The 23,764-nt window shown below is 33.6% G+C and overlaps 1 protein-coding gene across 1 annotated transcript in view; it reads right to left on the bottom strand.

Annotated features, from left to right (window-relative positions):
* The window catches only part of LOC124365832 (A-kinase anchor protein 17A), a 31,714-nt gene that overhangs the window by 6,000 nt on the left and 1,950 nt on the right, over positions 1 to 23,764 (bottom strand). Inside the window, 5 exon segments of the mRNA XM_046821883.1 lie at positions 2,332 to 2,416; positions 5,404 to 5,487; positions 13,238 to 13,445; positions 14,479 to 14,627; positions 21,029 to 21,939. Coding sequence (XP_046677839.1) covers positions 2,332 to 2,416; positions 5,404 to 5,487; positions 13,238 to 13,445; positions 14,479 to 14,627; positions 21,029 to 21,793 — 1,291 coding nt within the window. The 5' untranslated portion in view covers positions 21,794 to 21,939.

Below are 23,764 nucleotides of genomic sequence, written 5' to 3'. Positions count from 1 at the left end.
GCATCTCGCAACCGGAATGATCTGTTCGTAAATTTGGAAGATTTTGCGGCTTACGTTGCTAATGTTTTAGATGAAAGTGGTGATGAGGAAAGTGACAGTAAACAAGATGACATGATACATGAAAATAATGAAATGTCTGATGGTACAAACGTTGACAGCAGTGATAATGAAAGTGACGATAACCCACCGGCTAGGCTTTGTGATTTTGCGTGAAGTGTTGGACCAAATACTGTTAGTACAACGCGTTTTAACCGGCAATCATGGAATAAATCCTATCATTTGGAGGCAGTTAAGAGAAAACTGCACTGAATCAGATGTGTTCAATCATTTCTGTGACGAAACCTGTTGGGCTCAGGTAACCCTTTGGTAGACCTCCCGCTTGTGAAGAATCACCACTGCGCCTTCAAGGAAAGTTTTTGGGGCATTTTATTGAAAAGATACCTCCAACCACCAAAGCCAGGCCCTCAAGAAAATGTCAAGTTTGTGCCTCACAGGGGAAAAGAAGTGAAACAGTGTACCAATGTAAAAAGTGTCATGTTCCACTTCATCTGGAAACATGTTTTGAGGTGTTTCACACCCAATCCAACTTGTAAAGAAGTATAATAAAATTTTGTAAATAGTGTAAATATATTTATATTTTAAAGAATTAACATTTTGTGTTCATACAATAACAAGGAATGACTAGAATAAATTTATAATATTCATAGCATGTTATACAGTAAGTGTTATGCAAAGTGCACCTGTTCTTACACGAAAGCATGGAAAATATCCAGTTCTGTAGTCCAAAAATTATAGTAATTTATTCAGTCACGAATGGGTTAAACTAAAACCACTTCACAGTAGCGCTGTTTAATTACTAGCACTCTAGTGACTAATTATGAAACTTCAACCAAACCACATGGTGAGTTTTCATAGTGTTATCAACACAGAATGCTCACCGTGTGTTTTAAGAGTTTCGATAACCGTGTTTTGTTTTCATTTATTATTTGGTGTGTAGAAATACTTCAATTTTGTTTCAAATTTGTTTGAATCCATCTAGATTCCCGATCTACCAACACAGAGAAGGTGGTAGGATTGCATTCAATCGTTATAACCAATCAGCTGATATTAAGTTAGTTAGTGGATTAAGAATAACAACCTAACAAAATTTAATTTTAGAACTTTGGAATCTTGTGGACAGAGCCCTATAATTGGGTGCATTTCAATTCCTCAAAAAGCGAATCCTGAGTGTAAGTGCTCTTGTTGAAAACAAATAAGAATATAAAATAAGTTTTGGGTCATTAAAATTGAAATTTCTTTAATATTTCTTAATTTTTAGATGATCATTAAATTAATAAAATGAGATAACACGCTTTTATATTCATATCCAAAACAAAAGCAACTAAGTTTTAGAAATTGAGATTCCTGCACTTTGAGCTGCTCTGGTGACAAATTGTATAACTTTGGAAAATTCCACACTTACTTACTTGTTGTAATTAATTTGGAATTGCACTTAAATGGTTAAAATAAGCATTATCACATTAAACAATAATAGTGTATATCAACTACCAAAAATGTGGACAATCCTCCAAGACCACATTTCCCCGAGTTGAACAATTGCTGTAGGTCACATTGAAAACCAAGTAGAAAATCTTGTACAACTTGCATTATGTGACCATTCTCTGTGTAGTAAAACCCTGTTATAATCTTTTCTCTCCACGAGTTGTAGCATTTATTCACAAACAGCTGATCAGCTGAACATAAATTACCAATAGCTAAAACATGTTATTGTCAAACTTTGTGTATAAAAGAAGCATAGACATAAAGCAAAACTAACGAATAATTATAGTTTTTAGTTTGGTAGTAAAAACTTGAATTTCGTATTTTCTATATTTATATTTGTATATTGCCACTTGTGTCTGTTGCTTTTATGTGCAAATTCAGTTGCCAGGTGGCGATCATACAATTTTATCATTGTTAATTTTGTTTCCCTAATTTAATGTAGTTGTATTAATTCCTCTATAAAATATACAAATATAAGTATGCTGCTACAGCAACCCTAGTATTCAATAAACCCAACAAAAAAACCGTGATTGGCTGAGACCAAAAATCATTATAAGCAATCCAAATGTACTGAAATACACACTGTACAAGTAGAAAACTTTAAATGTGGGACTTTTGCACTAAGCAGGCTATTTTTGATGAAACGAAAGCAGGAAAAATATACGTGAGGGACTTTATAGTGGGGTTTTACTGTATTACTAAACTAAAGAACATGATATCTTTGGAAATACATTATTGAACATAATCTACACTGATTGAGTAGGACATTTTACAACAATCTTTACTCACCATTTTGTTCGTTGCTCTTGAACTTCTTGACCAATTTTTCTCTCAGTTCTTTTTCTTTCACTTCTAATTTTTCTTTTAGTTTATCCTACAAAAGCAACAATAAATTAAGAATGCATTCTTAAAATAAAATAACTTGTAGTTTTGTAGTTGAATTCTGTAAGAAATATGTAATTAAATACGTTAAGAAAATTAAATTTGAAAGGGGCATAAACTTAATGAACATTACATAAAACATTACAAAATCGTTTAAATTGTACTATTTAATTAAAGAAATGTAAAACTTTAATTATTGGTTTTATTTATATATATATATATATATATATATATATATATATATATATATATATATATACTCTCTCCCCCTCCCTCCCCCTATCCATCTCTCTCCCTCCGTCTTCCCTCTCCGTCTGAACTGAATTTTGCAGTCAGCTGTGTCATTCAATGTTTATATATATATATAAATATATATATATATATATACAGGGTGTATATTATGTCTGGAAACACCCAAATATATCCTTTAATAAATTTAAATATAAATTTGAAACCTCTTACAATCGTGATAGAGGATTGGGCATCTACTTTTTTGGAACAATGTTTTGTTATTGTCACACCAACGGGGGACGTCCTGCCGAGGTATCGTGAATATTCTTAATGGAAGCCTATACCTTGTGATACATAATTTTAAAGGTAATAGCTTTACTGAATTGAATGCCACAAAAACCGCATCTCAAGGGAATTATTCTATCAGAAAATAGAGCATTTTTAGTAATGAAAATTTACTGGATGTTTCAACAATGTAATTTTAACATGGTTCTTGCCACAAAATGTGTTACACTAATTTTTTAGCATTTTTTTACATGTTCAATTAAATAATACAAAAATTTCATTTTAAGCTGGTTCTATTAGCACAAATTTGCCAGTTTTTATTACAGTACAATTATGGAAATACTTATGTTATTGATTTCTTATTACAAAATAAAAAATAATGTAATGCTGTTAGAAAAGTCACTTACAACAAACGTTTTTACCTGCATTTGGTGTCAAAGCAATTGTTCGAACTGTGTTCCTTCTACGGTTTTTGACAATGAGCCCAATCTTGTGTAAAATGATTCGACAGAGTTGCCTAACATTTCTTCAGTTATCAAAGCAATCTCCTCTATAATCCTGTTTTCTTAGGTCTTCTATCCAAATTATGAGGCTTTCTTCTATAAACATTGGATTTTAAATGACCCCATAGGAAATAATCGATTGGGTGACAAATCCGGAGATCTTGGAGGCCATTCGATTTCTCCTCTTCGCCAATCCATTTATGAGGAAACCTATAAATCCAAAATACTCTCTTACCTGTCCTCCCATAATGGGGTGGAGCACCATCCTGCTGAAACCATACATTATCAAAGTATTCTCCATGATGCAATTTGAATAGCTGGGATTATTTCATTTTGGAGCATATTGTAGTAAAAGTTCGGCATTTAAATTTCCATTGATGAAAAAGGGTCCAACAATTTTGTTACCTAAAATTCCACAAACCATACGTTCAGTTTATTGTGGTTGCTGTGAATGGGACTCAGTAATCCAATGTGGGTTTTCACTAGCCCCAGTAACCGCAATTGTGCCTGTTAAAACATTGCCATTTAGGAAAAAAAGTTTGCCTCATCAGGAAAATAGTATGTTGGTCAGAAAATCTCTATTGTCATCACATTTGCCGCATCACAAGTTCACAAAACTCAACTCTTCTGTCGTAATCCATCCTCACTTAACTGTTGGACTAAATGAACTTTAATGGTTTGTATTTATTAATTTCAAAATCTTACTCACAGACATAGGTGCATATCATGTTGCTGTGCAGCTTTTCTGAGCGATGTATGTGGGTCTTCAATAAATGTTTGCAAAACATCTAGTGCATGTTCCTTTTCTTCATCTGTTGCAGATTGTATCCTACCGTGGTCGACTTTGGCCGATTTACGTACACTCCCTGTCATTTCAAAAACGCTCAATAGTTTTTGATATTGTTGAAACACTTATGGGATTCCTTTCTGGGAAAGTGTCAATTAAACAAATTACAAACTTCCCGATAAGATCTTTGACGATCGCCATATCCTCGCATCATCAACAGAGTAATTCGTTCTCTTTCAGGACAATTCCATTAAAATGCCAAATAAAAACTGAACTACTGTAATTAGATAACTTGTTGACATGACAGCAATGCTTCAGAGACACTGATTAACTCGACAGGAATGATATGACCTTTGTCCCATTGTAATTCCCAAGCTTAGACCTGTCTAGTGAAAGCTCCATGCTCAACAAACTGAAACCTGTAGACCAATGATTAATAACACAAATAATGTTTCTCATAGGCTAGTGACCTTTGGTCTCTTTTAAACCTTCCTGCTGACTGGAAAACACCAAGTACAGATTCATAAGTAATCAGAGAAAGTGACTCATAAGTTTTATTCATTGTAATAAAAACTGGTAAATTTGTACTAAAGAAACCAGCTTAAAAATAAATTGTTTATTTTATTTTAATTGAACATTAATAAATGCTAAAAAAATTAGTGTAACACATTTTCTGTGGCATGAACCATGTTAAAATTACATTGTTGAACATCAGTAAATTTTCAATACTAAAAATGCACTATTTTCTGATTAGAATAAAATTCCTTTGAGATGCGGTTTTGTGGCATTCAATTCAGTAAGCTATTACCTTTAAAATTATGTATCACAAGGTATATTGGTTCTTCCATTAAGAATATTCTACGATACCCTCGGCCAGGACGTCCCCCGTTGGTGTGACATAACAAAACATTGTTCCAAAAAGTAGAAGCCCAATCTCTATCACGATCTGTAAGAGGTTTCAAATTTATATTAAATTATTAAAGGATATATTTGGGTGTTTCCCAGACATAATATACACCCTGTATATTAGTTACATATTTAATTATCATAGAAAATAGTTGGCAACAGGGTCATAAGAAGCCCAATTGCAATATAATTCAAATATACAGCTATTTTATATAAGAATTTCAAAACAAAACCAAATTCTTTAAACCTACTCTTTTATTAACTTACTGGTGCTTTATTCTTATGGCGATCTCGATAGTTCCTATAAGAGCTCTCATTCTTGTATTTATCTCGCTCTTTTTCTTTGCTAATCTGTAACAAACATTTAATTAAAAATCACACTTTGCACAATTACATAAGTATTAACATATAAGGGTAAGGGCTGATGATGCTTTAACCCATTGGGGAACTTGCCCGAGCAGTACTCGTACTCTTTCTAGACACTAAAGATTACATATTTGTTTGTTTTTCCAATAGATCACGGTTTTTTACTCTCCTGCATCCTTATGGGCAGTCATTCAGTTTCAATTTGTTATGTTTGCACACTAATAGCTTGTTTTGTTATTGTTTAAATTTTGCCATATGCTCAATTTTCGTCACTTGTCACTTCAATGTTCTGCTTACATTCTATGTATCGTGTTCTCAATGTTTAGTCGTTTATAGTTGTTGAATGAGTTTTTAGTTCTTCAGCTACCTCATTGAACAAGACAATTTGCATACTACAGAAGTAGACAGATACTTGGACAGTGATATTAAGATATCAAAGATACTCAAAGACTGTCACAAAAGTGAATTATAAAAAGCAAATAAATGATCATTGTATATAATTTAAATAGTTTGTTTTAATTATCATTTTAATAATAACAATTGAATGTAACAAACAGTTATATCTCATCTCACAGACAACTAATTCAGGAGCTTGTCATAAAATCATCAAAAAGTTAAAAAATGTAAGTGAGTTTTGATTGTTTTGTTATTATGCTTTATAATTAAGTAATCCCATAACAACTGGTTTTCCATGTAAAAAACATAGTGCTGTTTAGAATAAACAATTATTGAAACAGATAAACAAAAAAGTACAGTATTAGAACATTTACAGTTGCTTTTGATTTTTTTGTTTTTCTTACTAAAAAATTTTAAATGTATAATAAAAAAATTAAATAAAAATTATTTGAAGAAAGCAACAAACACTATTGTAAAGCAACCAAATAGACTAAAATGTCTTGCAAAATTGACTAATTTGTCTGTAATCAAACTCATTCTATTAATATTTTAGTACATGCATAAATTTTTTCCAAAATCAATTAAAAAATTCAGTCCTAGAGAGGCTAGGTTAATTCCTTCCTCAATGGGTTAAGTGCCATAAATGTGTATATGTAAAAAAATATTGTTTGCTTGTTTTTGTGATGGTACTTCTGAGTTAGTCCGTTAGAGTGTGTGGAAAGTATGTTTCAGTAGTTTAGAGATGTGCTGTGTACCATGTGACCTTTCTTTGATTATCAATAAATGATAAACCGGTTTTGTCTGACGGCAGCAGTTTGGTAGTATCGCTCAACGCCCCAAGAATAATTAATAAGCACTAATCCAAAGCAACCATATGGCATTTTAAGAAATAAAGAAAACTAATTTCTTGGTTTGTCATACTCTTCATATACAATTTTACAACAAATAAGTGTGCTGTATCTACAATTAATTTTTTACTGTCTGTAATAACCCTATTCTATTTTGAAAATAGTTAAAAGTTGTAAGTTTTGCTCATTTAAAAAAAAATTAAAAATTTGGATACTGTTAAGGAATACAAAGTTTTACATTAAGCCTTTCATCTTCATTAAAACTAACAGGTCTCCCTCTTTTTCTCGGATTTTTTGTTCTTACGAAAATATTTTTTTATAAATCTTTTTCTCTACTGCAGCTGGCGTACTCCTCTCATCCCAGGAGGCCTGTTGCTGTTGTATAATATAAAGGCATTGACAACACCCACTTCCAACAACCAAAAGAAAATGTTCAACTCTGTTTGTAACTGTTCGAGTCACTTAGAGACTACTCATCATAACAACTTCCCTTTTCTCTTTCCACTGTAAGATACTAATCCTATCATCTTTTCTGTAAGCAGTGGTGGCTTCTTTTACAATTTTATTCTCCTGTACTTCTACAGGTAAACCCTTCCTGTTCCTAACAATAGCTTCTGCTAGATGCCCCTTTTTGTTTAATTATCTCTGTGGCAAGTTCAACACTAGAATAACACCTATCACAAAACACGTGAAATCCTTCCACACAAATTTTTGAGGCTTTCTAACAATGTTAGAGTGACTGTTGTCATTATCAGCAAATCAGGCTTATTGACAAGAAGGTTAGTTGTAGATTCCCCCACTAAAGTTGAAGAGCGCAAATGTAACCATTTGCAGAATCAGTAAGGACCAACACTTTTGATTCCCTACTTTTGGGGCTTGTCCTTGTTATATACTTTAAAAATTATCTTTCCTTTAAGCCTACTTTGCTTCCATTGATACTAACTTTATATCCAGGACAGTAATACTCTCTATACTTGTTTAGCAAATATAAAAGATATATTTATTTAGATATATTTAAGATTACTCCTAGGAATGCTTTAAAACTCTGATATCTTTCCAAGACTGCTCACTGAATTTTTTGGAATAGGTCTTAATTTTTTATTTTGTCTTTTGAAAATCTTTGGTTACATTCAATGACAATTTGTTCTAAAAGATAATCTTAAAAATAATAAGCTAAAATAAGCCATTTCATAATATCCATCATAATCTTGTGGTGGACAAGTTCCACTTTTGTTTTCATAAGAAAACTCATCAAAACTTATGTCATTGCCTCTCCACTCACGCCGCTCATCTCTTCTAATGGGATGATCTGGCTGAGCTGTTTTTTGTGGATTTTCTTCACTCACTATTGTCAGAATCTTCTAAGCCTATGTTAAGTTCAGGTACCAAGGTATCATCTAAGCTAACATCACTTTCGTGGTTACTACGAAGAAGTGGCCAACGTTCATCTCTTGCTCTCCATTTTGCTCGGCATCACTATTGTCAGATTCGAGGGATTAAATAATTTGTCTTATTCCCTCAGAACATAGGTCACTACGATCAAAAGCCTGTGTTTAACAGTCTTCAGAACGAAACTAAAGTGAATTACTCATTTACATAATTGCAACATTTCTCAATAAAAAGCAGCAGTTTTCAAGCCTATAGGGCCAGGAATTTATATTCCTTCTCTTATATTCTTCACACAAATTGGATACATGATAGTTTTCTTCCCATTTTGTTTTTAAAACAAATAGCTTAGTGTAAATTTTAAGTAAAATTGTATGGTACTTCTAATGTTTTTTTTCCCAGTATTTTAGTTTTGCAATTTTTAAAATATTTTCTAGCAGTTATTCAACATAATGATGAGGTTTTTTCAAAGAAGACTAACAAGTAAAGTAAAATCACAAATAATAATAAAAGCAAGTGTCAGCGAATTGCCTTTTCATAACCTCTTGTACCCAGAAAGTGGATTTGACCTCTTGCATTTCAAACAACTGCCCTGACATTCTATAGAGAAGTATAATATAATAATAAGATCTACAAAAAAAATCCTTTTAGAAAGGGGAAAAACAAAAAATAAATATGCCATCATTGACCTATCTACTGGAGAACATCTAACAAACCAAGTAGCAAAAAAAGAGTATCAATTTGGCTTTGATGGAGCCCGATTGATTGAACTTAAAGTAGATGAAAATGGTAAATACACACTGGCCCCAAATAATATCACTATCAATTCCAACATACTTGTATCAGATGACACTCAACTGCTAAATGACTTGCGTCTCCTCAACAGTGTTAAAAACATAAAAATCGATAGCGTTGGCAAAATTAATCTAAACCTCGTCCAAGGTGTACCAGGGTGTGGAAAAACAACCTACATTCTTAACAATTACAAGCAAGGTGACCTCATTCTCTTTCCAACTAGAGACTCTGTTCAAGATTTTAGAAGAAGATTTAGAAACACATACTCAAACATCAACAACACTAAAATTAATGACACATTCCGAACGGTTCACTCATTTATAATAAACTTGACACAACATTTAAAACAGGGACAAAAATATGAAAGGCTTATAGTAGATGAAGCCCTAATGCTGCATGCAGGTGAAATAATATATGCAGCTGTGCTTGCAGGAGCAAAAGAAACTATGCTCGTTGGGGACTTAAATCAAATCCCGTATATCAATAGAACAGAATCCCTCGAAGTTAAGTTCCATAACATCGCTGAAATAGCAACAATATCTGACACACTGAGTACAACCCATAGATGCACATTAAGCACGGCAGCAGTACTTTCAAAATTTTATCCTCAAGGAATTAACACAACAAACAAAGTCTCAAACGAACTAACGCTGCAGTCTTTTGATGGACCAGAAAGTCTTGAAAAAAACCCAGCAAATCCTCCACATACCTACCTTGTCTTCAAACAATCAGAAAAACACTACCTCATCAGTATAGGCTACAAAAACACTTCCACCATTCATGAATTTCAAGGAAGACAAGCAGAAAACGTCATCGTGATTCGTACCTCAAACAAACAGGAAGACATCTACAACTCACAAGCGCACTGCATTGTTGCTATTTCAAGACACACCAAATCTTTTCTTTACATCACTGCATGTCAAAATGACACAATAAGCAAATGGATCAAGCATGCCAACATCCTGAGTAAAGAAGAGCTCCTCAAATACACAAAGAACTCATGCACTGAAAATGCACAGCAACAAACAACCTCAGCTGCAACCACGGACAAAGACAAAACACAAACAAACCTACATCCTGAGCCGCAAATACTGGAACACCATTTTTTAGTTCAAAGTCCTGGTCCCAAAGAGAGACACAAGCCGAAAATAAAACACAAAACCTGGACCCTCTGGAACTCGGCCCTCAGGAAAATCAAACACATAGCAACCATAACATCATAAAAATAATACATCAAAATATAAACTGGCTAAGTAATAAAGTAGATAGACTCGCCCATCTCTTAAACAGCGAAAAACCAGACTTGTTAATAGTAACTGAACACGGACTATCACAAGAAAACTCTGCTACAACCTGCCTTGAGGGCTACTCACTTGCTGGAGGTTTCGCAAGGAAAGATCACATTAAGGGAGGAGTAGCTGGATACGTGAAAAAAGGACAGGAGAAGGAAATAACGCTCATTGAAACAAGCGGACCTGAATCAGAACTTGTATGTGAAACTGAAATAAAGAAAAAAAAGATAAATATACAAGTACTAGGCGTCTACAGACCTCCAAGGGCAAAACTAGACAGTTCAATTGAAGTCCTAACCGAACAACTAAATAGAATCATGAGCTCAAGCAAACAAACGATACTCATGGGAGATATTAATGTGGACAATCTCACGGAAAATAATGACAACACAAAACTTCAAGAACTTCTTGCTACATATGACATTGTGAGAATGAATCTCCCTCCTACGCGAATCACAAGTGAAACTAAAAAATCAATAGACTGGATCTGCACTAACATAGACCCTGAGAGCATAAAAACATCCATCATCCTGACAGGCTTATCTGACCATACAGCACAAACATTTTCCCTTAAAACATCAAAAATAATCAAAAAAACCGTTAAGGAAAGAAAAAGACTATTTACCAATAGAGAACTAACACGGTTCAAGGAAAAACTACAAACACAAACCTGGGACCAGATCTTAATGGAAGAAGATGTCAACCATGCCTATAACTCCTTTCACAGTGCACTACAACTTATATTAAATGAAACCTGCCCTCTGAAATTAGTCAAAGGAAGACAAAATAAAAAAAGACAGGTCTGGGATGACGAATGCAACCAACTGAAAAATGCGTACATCAGTGCTTTAGAAATAGAACAGCGTACAGGCCTAGCAAAACATAAAGCACAAACAGTGGAGAGGAAAAGAGAATATGACTTGAGACTGAAACACCTAAGGCGAGAACAAACTACAGCACACATTAACCAAGCAGAAAATAAATCAAAAGCGCTGTGGCAGGCAATAAATAATGAAAGAAAAGCAACTACTAACACAAATTATGATCAGCTAAGTCTTCAGCTAAATGGAAAAATAACAAAGGACCCACACGAAATAGCAAACTCCCTTAATGTATATTTTGCAACAATAGCAGAAAACACACTCCAAACAAACAGTAGCAACATTAATCCTGCAAACCCTGACCCAGCTCCAGTCACAAATGAGAAATTACAGTTCTACTTAACAACAAGCGAAGAAGTAAAAAAAGCTATAGACTCCTTAAAGCCTAAAACATCGTCTGGTATTGATGAAATATCCGCAAAACTAGTTAAAAGATGTAAAGAAGAACTGATAATACCACTAACTAATATAATAAATAAATCCCTACAGCAAGGTATCTTCCCAACTGTTCTGAAGACCGCCAAAATATATCCAAAATATAAAAAAGGACCACGGAGTGAACCTGGCAGCTACAGGCCAATATCACTCATCCCGACATTCTCCAAAATAATTGAGAAAATTGTCCTTACCAGACTCCTAAAGCATCTCGAACAGCATAATCTACTAACAAACAAACAGCATGGATTCCTTAGGGGTAGGTCAACAACAACAGCCCTGGTACAGCTGACAGAACACATCATAGACCAACTAGAGGAAGGATGTTCAGTAACTAGTCTGTTCCTTGACTTTAGTAAAGCTTTCGACTGCCTCAATCACGATCAGCTACTACAAAAACTAAGAGCCCTAGGCGTAGGTGGTAAAGAAGCAGATTGGTTTAAATGCTACCTCAAGGGAAGAAAACAACTGGTAGAAATAAATTACACCCAAAATTAAACAAACTATAAAATTCAATCAGCAACAACTGAAGTGAGAAGAGGGGTGCCTCAAGGATCCGTGCTCGGGCCGGTGCTCTTCCTCCTCCTCACGAATGATATGCCAAACTGCCTGGATGATGCCTGTTCTACTATAATGTATGCAGATGACACTGTGCTTACCATCTCTAATAAAGTCAATGAAATGCTCGCAATAAACACGACTGCATGCTTCAACCAAACTAAACAATACTGCACAAATAATGACCTAGTATTAAATGAAAATAAAACCGTACAAATAGTTTTCAACACAAAAAACAAAATTACAAACCTAGCACCTCTCCTGGACCTGGAAGTAAGCAATGTGACCAAATATCTAGGCATCACAATTGACTCGAAATTGTCATGGAAGCCCCACATAGACCAACTAAGTAAGAAACTCTCCTCAAGTATCTATGTAATTCGCAGAATTAAACAAGTATGTAGCATGGAGGTAGCCAAAGTTGCCTACTTTGCTCTTTTCGAAACGCACCTAAAATACGGAATAGTATCATGGGGAGGAACAACAGCGTCCAACATGGGAAAGATTCTTACTCTACAAAAAAGAGCAATTAGATGCCTAGCAGGACTACATCACCAGGAAAGTTGCCGGGAATCTTTTAAACAACTAAAAATTCTCACAACAATCTCACTCTACATCCGGGAAACCATTCTGCATGCAGTCACTTCACAGCAGTTAAGACATCAGGAACTACACCCATATAACACCAGAAATGCCACAAACTTCACCCTGCCCTTACACCGCTTAAGCCTCTCTGAGAAGAAACCCTCATACCAAGGAGCGCTGTTTTTCAACCACCTGCCCGATCATCTAAGAAACCAGCCACCTCAGTGTTTCGCGAACCAACTAACAAAATGGCTGCAAGAAAGGCCCTACTATTCAGAGTCCGAATTCTTGAGCACCTGACTCAGTGCAGCGGAAGACAAGAGCTCCCTCTGGACATCAAACTTTGTATCAACTTTGCATTATATAACTATGACACAAAAAACTATTTCCATTGTATAAATTTTACTAACCACAACTTTTGTTTTATGACGCATGTACTATTCTCTATGAATATGTAAATAAAGAAATTGTCTATTGTCTATTGTCTAAAGAACTTTAAAATCACTAAACAAATAATCCCTTTGGTACAGCTTAATGCACTTCACCATGATTACTGTACCTTCAGTCTGGTGAAGAGTTCCCCCAGTAGTCGGAAGGACTCCAGTCTACGCTGCGCTACCAGCAGCAACCTCTCTTCAGTCGCTATCTTCTTGTTCATCTCGTCCGCCTCTTGCTTCTTCAGTCGTTCCAGTTGCTTGGCCTTGCGCCGCTCCTCACGTTGCCGCTGACGCTCTAGTTTTGCTGCCTTCTCCTCCTCCGCATGCTTTCTGTGTAGGTGCAAATCTGACTATTAAAATTGTTTTAATTTAAAACGATTGCAAATTATTATATAGGCAAGAGGGAAAAACCTTTTCAACCACTATTATCAAAGTGCCTTTAACTGAAAAATATTTGGACTAAATGTTTTTCTGTTTTAGATGTCAGTTTTGTATTAATCTTGTTGGTATTGTAAACAATTTTTTATTATTTATCTTACAATCAACTAAGCTCACATCCTTTTTTTGTATCTCTTCAGATGGACGTCAAATCCAGATCACCAATTCAAGTTTGTGAAAGTGTCAAATCTCAGAAGCTGCACTGAGAGGAAGGTGAAATGGAGTAAAACTTAACATTATATTGTACCAACCCTTCTCACCTTCGCTACGTATTAAGTATAGCGTACTGACTATCTGATTTTGAAAGCTTTTGCCAACTAACCAAAATAAGTTTCTTGTGCATTTTGACTTCTAAAAACAATGAATCAATGTTTACTGTTTATAGGAAATAAGATGTAAACACAATTATTTATACATTGATCACAGTTGAGGTTACTTATTTGCAATCGCAGGACAAATTGCACTGTGATATATATATTGTGTACTAATACACTAGTGCATGCGGTCTTCCCAGAAAAACATACACAAAAAGTTAAAAAAATTAAAAACTTTTTTGGGTTACATTACAAACCTAAAGGTTTTTAAACAGTCAAATATGAAAAATTTAAAGTAATTGCAGAATTTTTGTACAAATTATAAATATTTCTATATGTGTTAGAATTCTTAACTCGTACATCTATTGATGGATAAATATGTAACAATCCAAACAATATCTATCAATAGAGGTACACTATTTCATCCAAGATATGTATCAATAGAGGTACACTATTTCATCCAAGAAATTTTCCATTTCACTTTAGGAGTACAATTCAAAAATTTACGTCTGAGGTTAACTTGTAACAACTCTATACAACGAAACTTTGATGTTCATATTTTGTTATTATACAATAATTAGTGTATTAGTAAACTGAAAGCATATCCACACCTTTCAGCGGCCAATTTACGCTCCTCCTCTTCTCGAACCTGCCGCTCTTTATCCTCCCGTTCCCTCTCCTTCGCCATCAATCGCTCACGTTCCACCCGACGACGCCTGATACTGCTTTCACTTAAGTGTTTGGTTTTGTCAAAGTCCACCTAGATAATAACAAGCAAATTGAGGTAAACGCAAGTAATTTTTATAGATTTTTTAAAACTTCTTAAAAAATGTGTGTCAATTTATGTTAAATAAAAAATAACAAACCTTAATTTTTCAATACAAGTAATAATATTATATTTAATAATAAAGAATTTAATTAAACGCATTTTGAATTTAATTGATTATGATAGTTTGGTTATTTGGTTATATATATGGTTATAAAACAATAACATTGGTTATAATTTTTAAAATTAAAATTATGAGTTTTATATTTATTACTCGAACTGGTTTTTTTCACCATTTTATGATCATTGCACTGTACTGTATTCGTGAACATAAATTTAAAATATGTAAATAGATTTCAAATATTACCCAATTTGAAAAAAAAGAAACTTCTTAAAAATATACTGAATATAAATGAAATATTTAGAATATACTCTAAGGTTTACAATTGAGAATAAAATTTAAATTATGATTCTGAAAACCCAATTTTAAGTTGCGTTTCTAGCTTTTAGCCCAAAATTAACAAAACGAAAACATTAAGTTTAACACCTAAAGAGTTGTATTTCATAACTGCATGACTCGTAACTTGGCCTCAATTTCATGAATAGATTTCTTTTTTTTAATTCTTTATTGTACAAATTATACCCATTTTAAGTGAATACTTTTCACAAAGATTAAAGCAATCCGTTACCAATAGTACAAACCTTTTTGGCATACAGTAACATGTGGCATATTGTACTTCAAATAAACAATCTTTATTTATCTAAAAGTAACACGATGATTTCTTTACTTACTGCTCTTACTCTTGGCCATCAACTTTTCTTGCATTTCTAAATAATAAATTATGATAATTTCTACTTTGAGCATACTATATGAAATACATGTTATAACACAATGTTAAATGTCATGTCATTGTAGTAACTCTCATGCAAAAAGTGGTGTGCCATTTTAATGTAAAATATAGAGCTTTAAGAAAAATTTGTGCAGTACTGTTATTTTTTTAAACATATATCTTGTTTCAGTTTTCATTATGTTGTGAACAATAAACTGAGGTTTAAAAGAAATATAAAAATGTATATTAAAAGATATTGTATTGAAAAATCTAATAAAAAACAGAACAAAACAAACATTTTAACCTCTAGTTGAAATAAAGTACCTATATATTTTTGTATTTTATACCTGTATTGCTACCAGCAAAAAACAGAAACACTTCTAAACGTGATATCATGTTTTATTTACTTTTACTGCAAACTAAGGTTCATTTAAGAGAAAATACAAAAATGCTATATTTTGTTACTTGCCAATAAATGAAAACAGGAGTGTCAACTTTGCAAATTTTAATGGTGTTGCTTCTAAGCTACAAATATTTAAAATGTATGATGAAAAATATCAGAATGTGTATGCATAATTTACTACAGTATAGAAAACATTAACTTAAGTTACACTGTAGTTACAGGCAGCATTACAGCTTGTCACAATTATTTTGTCACCAAAAACGAAATAATTCATTCTGACCTTATTTACAGGTAGTTTTGTGAAAATTTTCAGCACAAACTAAGAACACAATATAGTTTACGAACAAATTTACCCATAGTTTAAAAACATTAGATTAACCCTGGAAGCGTCTATCAGAAATTCTAAAGTGTGCCCTAATTTTTGTAGTTTTTACAGGATCTCTTTATAAATTTTGTATAAAATCCTATATATAGTATATGTATAGAGTGTGATGTATAATTTTTCATATTAAGAATCAGAGAAAAAAGCTACATCATTTGGAAGTAAAAATAAAAATATATTGATTTCCACAGCATATATTATATTTAGTATTTGACATGTGAAAAAATATTAAACATTAATTTATTTGCATTATAATAAAATATAAGATTTTTCAACAGTCTGAAATAGCCAAATTGTATGAAATTTAGTTGTGAAAAACAAAAATATATAGTGATTTAGGATTCAAAAATAAAACGGAAATAATTTTTATGTTTATAGAGAAATGAACAGTGGCAAATTTTTACCCATTTTCAGTTGCTAAGCAACACAATGAAATAACGATAATAAAATTGACTCTCGTGCAAATTAATTTGTTTTTTTTACATTTTTATGAAGATAGTTGATGTATAACAGAGTATAAATGAGGGTTTTTATTAAAAAAAAGAAAACAAGATACAATACTTCTACTTCAGACTCATCAAAGTCAGTCATGTCATATTCCATTTTAATGTCATGAATATCACTCAATATACAAGGATAACCCATTCTGAAGTATTATATAATCAACACTGTATGATAAAACTTTGCTTAATTCAAATAAAAAATCTTTTGAACAAAGAACAAAATGATTTGTTTACAAACAATTTCAGAGGTTAACAACGAAATCACATCTGAAAAAACCATAGACTTTAATGGTTTTTAACTATAAATAAGATAAAATTAAATTAAAGACCTCTAAACATTAAAATAAACTCATAGGCTTTCGATTAACCTTAAATGAATTTAAACCTTTAATTTTATAACCTTTAAATTATACGTTAATCGAAAGCCTATGAGTTTATTTTAATGTTTAGAGGTCTTTAATTTAATTTTATCTTATTTCTAGTTAAAAGGTCTTTTAACGGGTACTAATGCCTTTAGCAGTAAAATAGAAATCGACTCTTTAGGGGTCGATCACACTTTGGAAGTTACGCGATCAACACCAAACGGGGCGGTCGACGCATCCAGGGTTAATTTTAGTTTATTTTCCAGAACCAGTAATTTTATAATTTTTTTCTTAATATCTCAAAAACTATACCTTACAACTATCAAATTTCAGTCAGCTGCTCAAAACAAGACGTGTGGTTACAATCTGATCTAGAATCATTGTTGTGAATAATAAAATAAATATTTTAAAATGAATTTCTAATTTTAAAATGTTATTTCTTTTAGGTACTAAAAAAGTTTTGTTAACCTATTTTTTTGTACTTGGATAAATCCAAAACGTTCTACTTGTCATTAAAAGCCGGAAAAAGATGTTTTTTCAGTTTATCTCAAAGAGTAAATAAGTTTTGAGAAAAATAGGATGTACTGCAATGTATTTTAATTTTCTTTAATTTTAAAAATCTGTTTAAGAGACTACAGGTTTATATTTGTGTGAACTATATAGAGTAGTCTAATAATTTAACCGCAAAAATTAAACAAATATATGTTACACTAAATTATTTTGTTTGTGGAAAAACAGTTATAATAAGGTGTAACAACTAACCCAGGCAAATTTCATAGAACTGCAATTGACAAAATTCAGCTTACACCTACAAAAAAGTGTAAAAAACCTAGACCGACACATCTGGATTATAACAGTACTTGCTAAAATGCTGAAAATCAATGAGGAAAGACGTAATTTAACACAATTTAAAAATTTACAGAAGACCAACATGCACAGATTTAGTTAAATTCCTTCCTCATTGAATCACCCACATCACCAAAAAATTGCAGCATTAAAATCAATGATTGACTGATTACACACAATTCCAATGAAAACTGAAGATTTTGATAAAGAATTAAATACCGGGTCATTGAAAAGGTGGCCTTAATTTTGATTCTTTATTTTAAAAGAAATAGTTAAGCATGAGTGCGAAACAAACGTCAATAATGCAGACAAATTGTTCGAGTTTAAATTCCGCCACTGGGCTGATCTTGAAGTGAGCTCTGCGCATGCGCAGGCTTGGCATGCATTGGCTGCTGCCATTTCAGTCAGTAGAGGCGTCGCAGTCATGGCGAATTTGCAGCAAAAAGCTCAGTGTGTTTTGAGGAATACTGAATTGAAGTCAGTGACTCAATTGTGCAACGTCGTTTTCGTCAAACTTATGGACAAAACCCACCTACTACTAAACCTATTCTTCGTTGGTATAGGCAGTTCAAAGACACAAAGGAAGTGTAGACATAAAAATATCGCACAGCCGGCCTAGAACATCTGAAGAAAGTTTGGAATGTTTGAGGCAGTCGTGCTTGCGTAGCCTTAAGAAATCCATAGCTCGACGCAGTTTAGAACTAGGTATACCAAAAACTACAATTCAAAATGTGATTCATAAACGTCTGAGACTTTATACACACAAAATCCAATTGCAGCATCAAATTAAGCCCGCAGACCAACCTAAACGTGTTGACTTTGCTGCTGAGATGCTAAATCGCATTGACGATGATCCAAATTATCTCAACGGGATTTGTTTTAGTGATGAGGCAACCTTCCACATTAATGGCAGTGTTAACCGACATAATTGTAGAATCTGGGGTTCTCAACAACCTAATGAAGTGTTTGAGTATGTCCGTGATTCACCCAAGGTAAATGTGGTGCGATCTCGGATTGTGTTGTTGGCCCGTTTTCTTTCGCTGAAAACACAATCCGTGGAACTAACTACTTGGACATTTTTTTTTGTTTGTTTTGTTCTCTTAGGACAAGAAGCTTATAAAATTGCACTTAGTCCTGTAAGAACCTATGCGCTGCTTCCGGAGTGATAGGATATTCAGGATGGGTAAGGTTAGGTAGTAGGGGCCGCCTCCTATCGAGATCCATGAGGAAGAATTAGGGCACTACATCTCAAAGTCATCCCGGAAGAAGGGGAGGCCAGCTCTGTACCAGCCTCTCCAGTCAAAGTAGGCAGGGGGTGGCACACCCTTGTTGAGGTTAACAAGAGCCTCTGAGGTAAGGGAACAAACCCCAACTCCAACAGTCATCTTCCACAGTAGACTAGACCAATTGAATTGCCCATGAACCCCAGAATCTCAACATTTGCGGTTAGTGATGTGCCGCTACTGGACATCCATAAGGTTGCCCAGATTGAAGTAGTACATCGGTTTTTGCTGTGCCCAGTGGTGGGTTCAACTGGTGGTTATAAACCAGCCAGAAGTGATCCCTCCTGGGTACTTGGACATGTTAGAACTCTATGTTTTTCACAAATTAATTGATGATGTTGAAAGGGTAAAAGGAAGAACTGTTAATTTCCAACAAGATGGGGCACCGCCTCACTACAGTCTTTTTGTGCGTGAAGCTCTCAACAGAAGATTCCCTAATCAGTGGATTGATAGAGGTGGTCCTCTTGCGAGGCCGCCAAGGAGCCCTGACTTAACTCCTTTAGATTTTTTCTTTTGGGGTTACATAAAAAACATTGTCTACGCTCAAAATATTCAGTGCCTGCAACATCTAAAGGACCGAATCACTGACGCAATAACAACTGCGACTCCTGACATGATAAAGCTTCGATTTGTAGTGCCACAAGTGGAGCTCACATCAAAGCATACTAAATATGTAAATAAAACTTTATGATTTTATTTCTGTCTTTTGGTCTAAAAATAATTAAATTATTTTTATTGCATTATTGAGTTATTAAAAATCAAAATTAAAGCCACCTTTTTCGATGACCCTGTATTATTAAATACATTGCCTAAAATAATGGATACAAGCCAAGCATGATTGATGTATTATCGAAGAACTACACAAAGAAAGAAAAATTAAATACATTCAGTCAGACTACCTTGGAAAACATTGCCACAAAATTAACAAATAATTTTATAAATAAGGATATCAATTGGTTTTCAAAACTTCTAACAAACTCAGCTTTGTAATCAAAAACAAAAGTACTTCAACAAACCAAAATCAAATTTAACAAGAATGGAGTATAAAAAATTAAATTCAATGATTGTCAAAACCACTATACATTGGACAAACCGGCCGATCCTTCAAAATTAGATTTAATGAACATATAATACACATTGAAGATATCATCATATTCAAAATATGCCGACCATTTAAATGACAATGGCTATACATACACAAACATCGAAAACAATCTTGAAATTTTACACACATGCAATAAAAGTCACCTATTGTCAACTTTAGAACATTTTGAAATTTACAAAAGCGCCAAAATTAATCCTAATGTATTATTAAATGATAAAAATGTTCTAACAAAACCTTTATTATTCGATAGACTTTTAAACGATATAAATTACATATAAAGTTTAGCCACCAAGGTAGTTAAAACATATGACAATATGGTTTAAATTACTTACTTCATTTACCTTAACCCACAAATACCTGAAGATGAATTCATTGAATTCGAAATGTACAATGTACGCAATAAAATCTATCAATAAGTGTTAAAAGGTGTATTATTGTATATCCAAACACTTTTCGAGGCTACATCTCTAATAAGGCTTTATATACTTCCTCCACTTTAAATTCTCTAAAGTAAAATTTGCAATTTGATGGGTGTTACCAATAATAGAGCGGATCACTTTAAATATGATTTTCACCAACTCAAGGGTTAAGGAAACAATAACAGCCCATGAATTTGTTTTTTTGATAGACTGAATAAAATTTCTTTAAAAAAATCAAAAATTCATTTATGTTTACACTCACCTTAATGCTTGCAGAAAAAGCTCTTCCTTCTGCATCTTTGTGAAGGAGTTTCATCCCTCTCAGAGTGTCCATTGCCTTGACAAAGCAGATATATTCCTTCATCTGAACATAAGCTTCAAATATCATGTTCTGATTGTTTGAAAACATTTTAATACCAGATATGTGAGACTTCATTTGACTTCTAAAAGGATCTATCATTGGAATGTCCACGCACCGAACCTCTCCGAACACTTCAAACACTTTTCGTAAAATGTATTCACTGGGCTTTGAGGCATCTGATTTAGCCGCAAACCACTTGCACGGCAAATTTGTTACATGAATGGTATCAGGTCGTTCTCCAGGTTTCATTTCATTCATGTTTTTGGCGTCTCGGAAATAAGAATCCCAAGAGTGTCTTGTCGGAAAATCAGGTTTCGCTTCTGCAGCTCTCACTTTAAGACTCTCATGAAATCCTGATAGTTTTATTGATCGCCCATCTAATCGGGCGAGCACGGCAGGAAGTTTGGAACGATTTTCTATTTCCCCTTCGAAACGTACAACTTCTAAAGTACTTTTTGAAACTTTGAGACTTGTAAACTCTTCCGGCACTGCATAGTACCGCAGCTTTTCCATCACTTCCCAATTGGAAATGCTTTTCCCAGGAGTTTTTAAGTTGGGGAGTTGAACAGAAATGTTCACTCTGGCCACAGGTTTGAGATAGAGGCCTTGCGACACGGAGAGAGGAGTGGCATCGCTTGTGTCGCTGCAGCTTTGGAACACATTCATCGCAGCGGTTCATTCGCTGTTGTAGACTGGTTACAATGACTAGGTGGTTACAACAACACATCTTGACAACTTTCCACCCAGTCCTTATAAAACAGCTATAAAGACTTGGAATAGGCACTGGAAACTAGAATTGTTATTAATGGCCCCTAATGACAATCATGTTACATATAATATAAATTTAAACACTCTACCACTCTCTATGTGATACCAAACTAGATAGCTTTTGGTCAAATATAATAGTTTTAAATGTTAAAACATTTCTTTTTACCTTGATATAACATAGGGGTAGAGTATTAACACATTCGTTGCGAGTGATGACAATTGTTGTCATGCAATACTACCGCACCATGTGGATGACAACAATAGCAAACATCATCGCTTGGCCGCCATTGCCTCAGTGTGAGCCTAGCAGTTGCCGTGGAACGTTGTGCCGTTTGCCGCGTGTTGTGCCTGTTTCATACGTTATTTATTCGCAAGTTGTTTGTGGCTCGCGATTTTCGTTTGCTGGCTGTGCTGTATTGTTTATTGTGTGTAGTGTATGGTGTAAGATGACTGTGTGCGTATTTATTATTGTATTTAGGCAAATTAGGACGACAATGAACTAGTGGAAGACTTTATGAGTGAACAGGACGATTCCGATTTAAGTTCAGAGAGTTCTGCCGATGTGAGTTCAGTCCATGTTTATAGACTGTTTAAAATTTTTTACACAAAACAATTTTTTTCACTATTGTGCAATTTACAATGTCTTCTGCGAGTGACAGTGCCATTCGGGAGTAATAGTGTCCTGCGGTACTAAGCAGGGACTGGCGCCAGGTGCGGCTGACAACAATTGTCACAGTTATGAAGTCACCAAATCTGGCAATGGGGTTACCTGGACAACCTTGTACAACCTTTTTGGCTGCTCTGACTTCATTTTGAGTACGTTAAAAAATATATATATATTTTCCCGCATTTACCACGACCGTTCAAATTTTTTTTGCAGCAGCGAATGTGTTAATATGCTGTTATTATTATTGAGTAACTTTATATTTGATCTTTGATTACCATTTAAATTTTCATCATGATTTCATCAATTATACTTTTAACAGAATAAAAGGCAATTTCTCAAAAATATACTTAGACTATACTTAAATTGTAAATTCTGACAAAAAGAAGAATATCATAAAAAACCTTAAATAATGAAAATGAAAAAAAAAAATCACACTAACTTTTACATCGAATGTGCAGCAAAACATCACTTACACTAGCACAAATATTTCTGTCAATAACGCAACAAACCAATTAGGAAAAGTAATGTTGAGATACTCAAAGAAGTTGCACAAATTACCAATGCATCTCCAATAATCCTCCAATGGATGCGTTAATGAACCACAGAAAGATTAAACATATACTACAAAAAATATTTACTGCTAATGTTGATTACACTGAGGTAGAAGTTTGTAAGGCAGCACTTTGTGCAGTTTATTTATTGTAATTGTAGGTGGGGAGATAACATAATTCGTCAATCATAGGAGCAATGTATCTTATCACCTCTGAGATTGTTATAATTTTAAAATAAACTGTACTTTTTTAATGTTCTGTTTTAAGTTTCAAAAGTTTGTTTTTAGTTTCTTTCATTTCCAAAATGAATTGTAGGCGCTAAAAAACCACATAAAACAAAAAGTTAAATTGTTTCAAATTTGGTTATTCTCAATTACTCTATCAATCTAGGAGACCAAGGGGAATCACTTTTCTGGGTAGAGAGAAAGATAACAAACTATATGGAGGAGTAAGTATAAGAGGAAGGAACAACAGGGTTACCAAAAACACATGAAAGAAGGCTAGGAAATTAAGCGAATAGAAACAATCAATAAACTGTGTTTGATAGCATATAAAGAGTTTTAATTCTTTCTCCTGTTCTTCAACATTTTGGTTACAGTTTCTACCTCAATGCTAAAGTTAATTTATTGTTTTCCCTCTATTATTTCAGTC

Source organism: Homalodisca vitripennis, chromosome 7 (genome assembly GCF_021130785.1).
Source record: "Homalodisca vitripennis isolate AUS2020 chromosome 7, UT_GWSS_2.1, whole genome shotgun sequence".
Lineage (NCBI taxonomy): Eukaryota > Metazoa > Arthropoda > Insecta > Hemiptera > Cicadellidae > Homalodisca > Homalodisca vitripennis.
This window is presented reverse-complemented; position numbering and strand designations above follow the sequence as displayed.